Genomic DNA, 8,168 nt, shown 5'->3' with positions numbered 1-8,168 from the left:
AATTATGAACAGTTTGGGCTTCCATACAAACCAGGCCTGATTCATTCAGTGTTGAGCATGTGAACGCTGCATGATCAGGGCGGTCTTAATGTGACGTCAAACACCAATCCGACCAATCGCAGCGTCTGTTTCCAGCCTATGATTGTACAGTAAATACTATGAGCTCTGCCCTCTCCTTCCCCCTTGATGCAGCGATGAAAGCGGAGGAGACAATCAAGTCGAACCCGTTGATGTGCTATATAACCGTTTGCTGAAGCTGAGATATTTCAGTGACGGTACCTAAACCCGGCACACTTCCAAATCCGGGCCAAGAGAGCTGAAGTTACACGGGAGCGGGGTTCGTCGACCCACTGCAGTCTGAATCACCGGAGTCTCGCCCGTCCTCCCTCTCTCTCTCTGCCTGATTAGTCGTCGACTTGGTTGGTGGTGTCGACGCTCGCATCCTCACGGACGCAGGAGGCAGCGGGACGGGGCGAAAACCGACTCTGCCGCAGGCCGAGACGGCAGAGTATGCTAAATAATGAGCCAAAGAGACACACTGGTTCATTTGTTCGCCGGAGGGTGAGTAACGACGTTTATTACTAAAGCTTTTTTCTGACAAACTGCGCAGTTATCACCTGCCGTGAATTAGTTACTTCGGACGTAAAAACGTTAAAATAGCCCATTTAATCGGGTGCATAAAGAAGATAAAAACATAAAAATTTCCTAAAATTGATTATAGAAATGGAAAAATACGCCCCCAATAAACACTTCCGGCTAAAAAATTTTAAGTTGTCAAAATAAGCCTTAGAAATATTAAAGCAAATATTATACAGTGTGCACGATATGTAAGAGATTATCACAATCACATAGAGGTTCATGTAAAAAAAATCTTTCTGTTGTTATTTTAAAGTCTGATTTTCTTATTTCTGTCATTTTTTTCTTTTCTTTTAGTTTTTGGCCTTTATTTTGGTAGCTACTGGAATCCGTTTCCGGGCTGATGTTTGCTAGTGATTGATCAAAGTGCAGCTGCAATGACTCCATTAGCCTCGCATTTAACCTTTCAAAAAACCCTTACAATTTCCTCTCGTTTGGCTGAAAATTCGTCTTAAAACTTTTTTAGTTGTCAACAAATCAAATTCTTCCTAAAATAAATAAACATTTTGCGTTTGTTTTAATTGAAATCTTTAATCAATTGTTGTCGTTCAGGTGGGTAATCTAATCAATACCACAACGTTACTGTTATCTACATTCACTTTAAACAGAGTAAACACAAAATAAATTTCAATTCCGAAACAAATTTAGTTTGATTTTCCCCAAAGAGGCCTCACCATAGTGTTGAGACATTCATGCAGCAGCGAGAATAGCTCAGAAAGTAGGGCAAGGGTCACCGCTGACTGTAAAAGCATGAATGCAAGTTGGTGTTATGAAAGGTAAATATAGCTGCTGCCACACTGAGGAAACTTGCAGAAAGGTGTCAGAATATCCAACTGCAGGCCCACAACTTGGATATCAGATTCTGACTTTGTTTGAATTTATTTATCTGGACAAGAAGATGAAAAAAATATACTTTGAAATAATCATGTATGAATATCAGAATGACATTGCGTTAAAAAAATATATGATACAGTATTTTAAAGGTCAACAATTTTAAACAACTTATGTTGCTGGAGACATTTACTTTTACAATTTAGGATTTTGTCAAAAAGGCTTTAATTTTTTTTTTAAGTGACTTGTCAATTATTAACTAGTTTGTGTTTACACGTTTGTTTGAATAATTTGACTGCATTATCATTCACGTGGACAGTGTTTTTACATGAAAAAGTAAACACAAAGGCCCCCTTTTTTGGACTTTTCACGTGGTAAAAGTCTACAAAATGACGCAGTTCAACCGTGCACACGTGCAGCAGTCACTCTACCTCACATAGAAGAAAGCTCTCCCTGCATACTTTTCTGTTGAACGAGACTGGAAAAAAAGAAAGAAAATTTGCGTATTCAAAAGAAAAATTATACTTTTTTTATTACTTGTAACAGTTTCCTTTTTTTTCATAAACACACAAATATCTTTGTTTCATGCTTCTTTGTTGGCAACTCTTCTCAGCACTTTTACCTTCTTTCTAGATGTGGAGGAACAGTTGGTGCTATTTTGACTTGTCCTCTGGAGGTGGTGAAGACCAGACTGCAGTCATCCTCCATAACTCTGTACATCTCTGAAGTCCAGCTCAGCGCTGTCAACGGCGCCAGCGTCGCTCGAGTTTCTCCTCCAGGGCCTCTGCACTGTCTCAAGTAAGAAGGATCAAGAAGCAGCTGAAGAATGTAGCCGATTACCTTTCTGTCTCAAATGTATTCTGTCACTGACTTCCCCAGTAAAACTAAAAAGGGGAATATTAACATCTGATTGAGTTAACTTTTTTAAAATTAGATTCCTGAGAAAACATGTACAAATTTACTGCAAGAAGAAAAAGTAGATTCTTCTTGCAGTAAATTTTTTGACATTTACAAGGAAATGGGAGTATCGGGGAATTCAGGCAACTTATGAAAGCTACTATTGCCAGATTTCAGCCAAGAACTGGGTTTATTGTTTAAAAAAAAATATATATATATATATATATATATATATATATATATATATATATATTTCTTCTTTTTTGTGTTGCAGAGGCTGTTGTACAGTGTTAAAACTATTGCAAAATTCATAAACATTTAACTTTTTTTCATTACTCAAGACCTCTGCTGAATTACTTTCAAAGTAGCAGATTAATATTTTAATTTAAACATTTTAATGGGTTTTAATCTAGTATTTTCAATGCTAGCGTATTTTTAGATTCAGAGGATTAGAAAGGAATTTTCAGACAAATGTCTGACAGTGCACTTTTGAAATCTAAAAAAGGTCTTTGTTGGTCTTCAGTTTTACCAGAAGTAATTTCTTGCAGGGTTTCTGGCTAAAATAACACACTTTGATTGGTAGAATAATTAGGAATTTTTAGCTTATGTGAACAAGTCTTGCGTTTGGCTTTTCTTAGAAATCTGGATTTAATACCTTGTTTTGGTAGAAATAATCTGGGTTAGTTTTAGTGTTCAACACTGGTATTATGCCAGCGTAAACCGTTCCTTGTGTCGTCCTTGAGACGAGCAGCCATTTGCAGAAATAGAGCGCTGTTCTGCAAGGCAAAAGGGGGAAGAGCTCCAGAGAAAGGAAAGAGGAGAACTGACACACGAGCCAAAAGTGGGTCAGTCGAATGTAGGCCTTGATCCGTGCTCTGCAGAGCAGAGTTCAACCATTAGAGGTTGGTGATAGCATGAAACAGCTTTCCTCGAAATCTGTCAGTTATTGGTCACAAATTATATTGCTAGAAATATGGCTAAATTTCTATTAAAGTGAAGTCATTCCATTCTCAAAGTCCTGCTTGGCAACTTATCACGGAAAGAGACGCTCTCTTTTGTCTTTAAATAGGAGACAGCTGCTGCTGTCATAAGTAATTAATTTCACCATAAAAGGTCCGTTTTGCTGCACAAACTTAAAGACTTCAACGCTTTCCCCTCACCAAACAGAATGCGTCTGTTTGTTAGAACTCTCAACAAGAAACTGTTCAGAACACCTCGTGCTGAGTCGGGTAACTTGGCGAGACAAATGAACAATCTTTGAACTGACTGAGGAAAAACGTGAGGCTGGCTTGATAACGTCGCTTACTCAGAGCGAGGACTTGTGCATAAATGTTTATTTTTGGTCTTTTGGTTTGTTTGCAGACTCCGTCTGAGTTTAGATTTTTTTTTTGAACTGGGACTTGTGCAGCGGTGAAACTACAAACGAAAGCTCAGCAGAGTGAAAGTTTTCCCTTTTTTGTCTCACTTTGATTACCCTTTTGATCCTTTAGACTTTTTCATTTTTACAGCCATATTTTTTAAGTTATCATTAAAAATAATTTATGTACTAAATCCTGTTACTCTTATCGTAGGTTAATCCTCGAGAGAGAAGGACCCCGCTCTCTGTTCAGAGGACTGGGCCCCAACCTCGTGGGTGTGGCACCGTCCAGGTATGTAAAGGATTATCTGCAGCTCTCTGGGTGTGTTTTTAAAGCTTTCTGTTTGCTTCTACTTTCTCAGAACCTTTAGAAGTTTGAGACCAGCTTTTCCAGTGGGGCACCAGGCATTGTAAAGGGGGCTGGAGTGTAATATTCCAACCAAAAACTCAAGTCAACTAAATATAATTGTCCACTAAAATAAACTTGTTAATGTTTTTTTTTCTTTAATTTTTCTTTCTTTAAATTTTTTGATCTTTCAGTGGCTCCCATTTGATATGATGACTCTGCAAATGTCACTTTAAGTCGCTCTTTGTTCCTCCTTGAACCCAGCTGCTCTCCGGGGGATTGCTTTAATCTCTCAAATCAGTTGCCGCTCTTACAGGATCTTGCTGCTCTGGGTGCGTTGACAGGAGTTTAACAGGTTTTTCTCCAACTTGACCTCTTGCTGTCAGTAACTGTTGAGCTCTGCGTCTTTCATAAAATCTCGCTTGCTGAAAAGTAGGTCACCACAATCTTCTGTGTTTACTTGAAAGATTGCAGCGCCAATAAAAGGGTTTTTTTTTTTAAGGGAAATCTCTCTCCTGCGTCATTGCATTGACTTTTGCGATGGAATTGCATGAATGAAACCAAACAGGGCCACAGATAAAGAAAGCGGTTCAATTGTGGTTGCAGTGTCGCGATTTTCTCCAGGTGTGAGAGAAATTTTTTTAGTTGTTTATGTAGATTTAGTTATGTAAGGGTCTGACGTCAGGAAATCCAACGCTGAACGAAGCAGCAGCAGGCGCTGACCAGCTGTGGCTCTCCTGATGTTGCAAAGAAGATTCTGTATGCAGGCAGTTGCTTATGTCTCCAAACCCCCCACCCTGCAGCTACTGCTAGATCACATGACCACTTGTTATCTATTTGCTGGTTTTCTTGGGGGGTTGTCTCTATGCAGACACTCTAAATTACATACACATGTAGTTCTTGTCCGTTTATTTTCTCTTGAATGAGAGCAGTGCCACCAGTCTGATGGTAGTTTGGTTCTCAGCGTCGGCTGTGCCTTCGAGCAAAACTTCAGATGCCACACTACCTTTTTAATGAGCCTGTCAGTGTGATGGAAGCACAGTATTTTTAAGATGTATCTGCCCTTGCACGTGTCATGTTTCTAAGAATTACACAATCTAATGACCGTGGCTTGAGGCGGGGGCGGAGCTTGGATATAATTATGTTTATCTGTGGAGCTGTTTAAACTGCTTATCACAATATCTTCACTTACTGTACTGGACTTTAATACTGTTACATTGTTGGTCAATTTAATGAACTCGTTGAGCTTTTTCTGATTTTTAAATTGATTCTACGGATTGATTGTATAAGAGAACTGGACTGAGCAAGTGTGACGTCACCCATAGACAATAATTTGCATTCGACTCCAATAAAATGAAGTCAATTCAGTCGCCATTTTTTTTATGACACAGACACCGCCATGCTGACATCATCAGTAAGTAGTGATTGGTCCGAATCAGTCTGAGTCGAGAGGACCTGGCTTCAGACAGCAACATGGCACCAGAGCATCATTACCTGGAAGTCCTTGACTGAAGTTCAGCTCCTCCCCTCGAAAAACACCGGAACAGGGTTACGTCAGGGTTAGGAATCTTCTAGCACAGATACACAAATTCAGCTTCCGGCTACAGTTGCAACATTTCCGCTGACAACTGATGATGAGTTTAATGTTTTGTTTGGGCGCCATCTTGCCTACCACCAAGTCCTTCTCGTCTAAGTTGGTGTTTCTTTGGCAACCACTCTAGTCAATCAGGAGTGAGCTTGTGGGAAGGCCACACCCCTTCCACTTGAAAGCAGGCTGTCAAACGTACTTGAGGCATCTGATTGGCCAGTTTATAAATTGCACAATTATCAAAATATAAACAGAGAAAGAATTTAATTACTGAGTAATAGATGTTTATTTTATATTTTTCAATAGATGTCCATGGGGTTTTAACTTCTACTTCCTGTTTGGAATGTGGGGGTGGGGGCTGACTCAGTCCAGTTCTCATATACACCCAATTGTTGTATGTAGCATCTTTTAGCACTTTGTATTAAAAAATAACTGTATTTATTAAAGTTTATTTGATTAAATGTGAACCAAAGTATTTCCCAACATGTTAATTTAATCTATAGCGGCAAAATAAAGATTTAGCTGCTCGGTTTTTGTACTAAAGATGTTTCTTGTTTAGTATAGAGAAGTTATAATCAAGTCATTTTTGTATTATTTTATTAACCCTGTAAAATATGACATCTATGAGGTTTTTTAGACTTAATTTGTGTTATGGTGGAGGTTGTAAAAATCTGGAGAGTTTTTTTTTTTTGTTACCAACACATTGACATTTAAACAGCTTTAAATGTTTTTTGGAAATGATAAAATAAGCAGTTTATATGAATAATATCAACATAAACAGTTAAAAAAATATCTTTTGAAAAAGTTAAACAAGAATACGTTTGTTGGTCTTCAGTAAAGAGTTCTAAAAAATCCACAAGGTTAATATAGATAATTTCAGTTATACGATTTAGTAATTGCGTGAGGTCAGTGAATGTATAATTAGGAAGCTGCAAGATTATTCTCTTTATTTGCTATTACAAATTTCTGCGTCTGGAAATTTCCTCTAAATCACAATGGAAAATTACAAGCCTCTCAAATGTTAATGAGAGTGCAGTCCACCGTGCTTCATTAGCAGCACCAGCTCAGAGTGTAGACGGCTCGTTCAACCAACCATAATGATTAACATGTCAAATGCACAAGCATGCTTTTTCCTTCAGTCAAAATGTTCACAAAACCCTGCGATTTGCTGAGTTAAGAGCAGCTAATCAGCGCTAAGCTTTCCTTAAAACGTGCCCTTCACTCTCACACATGGCACACGGCTATTCTTTTCCTGACCTACTTTTCAGTGTACTATATTTAGGTTTTACGTTGTCGACCTTTTCCATTTGATGAGTGATGGTCAGTGCAGCATCTATGCAAACCATCTCCATTGGATCTCATTTACTCTTTAGATTTTTACTTTTTATTTAATAGTACCTCTGCTTGACCTTTTCCCGCTGTTTTCTCCAAAGGGCGATCTACTTTGCGGCCTATTCAACAGCCAAAGAGAAGCTGAATGGCGTGCTGGAGCCAGACTCGACGCAGGTGCACATGCTGTCTGCGGGGATGGCAGGTAATGACGGCTCCTTCTCCCATGCCCCTCTGCCTGTCTCTGTCACTTCCTGTTTAAATCTGCCTGTTTGACTGTCTGTCAGTCCGCCTGGGCAGTGTATCCCAACTGATGGGGTTTGTTTAAAAAAAAAAAAAATCATATGAAAAGAATTCTTCCGTGTCTTCATGAGACAGCCTTCCCTTTTTCTTTTCATCATTTATTCCCACGATATGAAGTGTCCCAGGCACCACCCTCCCCCCCCACCTGAAGCATGCTAAGGCTAAATAAGAATGTCTGTTTTGAGTTGGAAACATTTAGCTGTTTCATTTGTAAAAGAGTTAAGTCAAATTCTGTCATTAGAACAGTAATCCGTTGATCAGAAAGCACAATTTAAGACTCTCAGGATCAAACGGCATCACCTTTTTATTTTTACCCTCAAAGAAAATTTTTACATATCGTATTTTCCGCACTATAAGGTGCACTTAAAAGCCTTCATCGAATAATTAAAAATGAAAAATCAAAATGACTCGATTAATTATTTTTGGTCGTACTTAATGATGTCGAAGCGATTTTGAAACGTATGCAAGGTTGAGTGTTATTGTAAATATGCTAACGTGGCCCCCTGTGTAAAGGTGTCGGACTGTGTTTATTATTTTTTACATTACTAACAAGGTTTTGAAAGTCTATTTACAGTATTGTTTGTTTTATCAGTATCGGTCTTTTTATTTTTATGTGTTGCAAACAAGGTTGGGAGTTGCATGTATTGCCAGTATGCTAACGCAGTTAGCTTGTTTTTCACAAACATTGACTGTGTATTAAGAACTGGACTGAGTGACCCCTCATGTTCCAAATAGGAAGTACTCACTGGTCCCTAAAAGCTGAAATTCTATAGACTTCTATTGAGAAATAGACAGCTATTACTCAGTCATTCTGTTTGTCAGAATAACCATTCTTGCTTTAAACCGTCGTTTCAACTTTTTTTTTTTTTTTTTTTTTTTTT

The 8,168-nt window shown here is 38.5% G+C and overlaps 1 protein-coding gene across 1 annotated transcript in view; it reads left to right on the top strand.

The window, feature by feature from the left end:
• Positions 1-124: 124 nt before the first annotated feature.
• The window catches only part of LOC112147392 (solute carrier family 25 member 36-A), a 16,637-nt gene continuing 8,593 nt past the window's right edge, over positions 125-8,168 (top strand). The window contains exons 1-4 of the mRNA XM_024273741.2: positions 125-561; positions 2,101-2,265; positions 3,936-4,013; positions 7,089-7,189. Of these exons, the coding sequence (XP_024129509.1) occupies positions 521-561; positions 2,101-2,265; positions 3,936-4,013; positions 7,089-7,189 (385 nt within the window). The 5' untranslated portion in view covers positions 125-520. The remainder of the gene's footprint in view (positions 562-2,100; positions 2,266-3,935; positions 4,014-7,088; positions 7,190-8,168) is intronic.

This window comes from Oryzias melastigma, linkage group LG17, assembly GCF_002922805.2.
Source record: "Oryzias melastigma strain HK-1 linkage group LG17, ASM292280v2, whole genome shotgun sequence".
NCBI classification, from domain to species: Eukaryota; Metazoa; Chordata; class Actinopteri; order Beloniformes; family Adrianichthyidae; genus Oryzias; species Oryzias melastigma.
The sequence above is the reverse complement of the archived record's forward strand: the minus strand, read 5'-3'. Positions and strand labels throughout refer to the sequence as shown.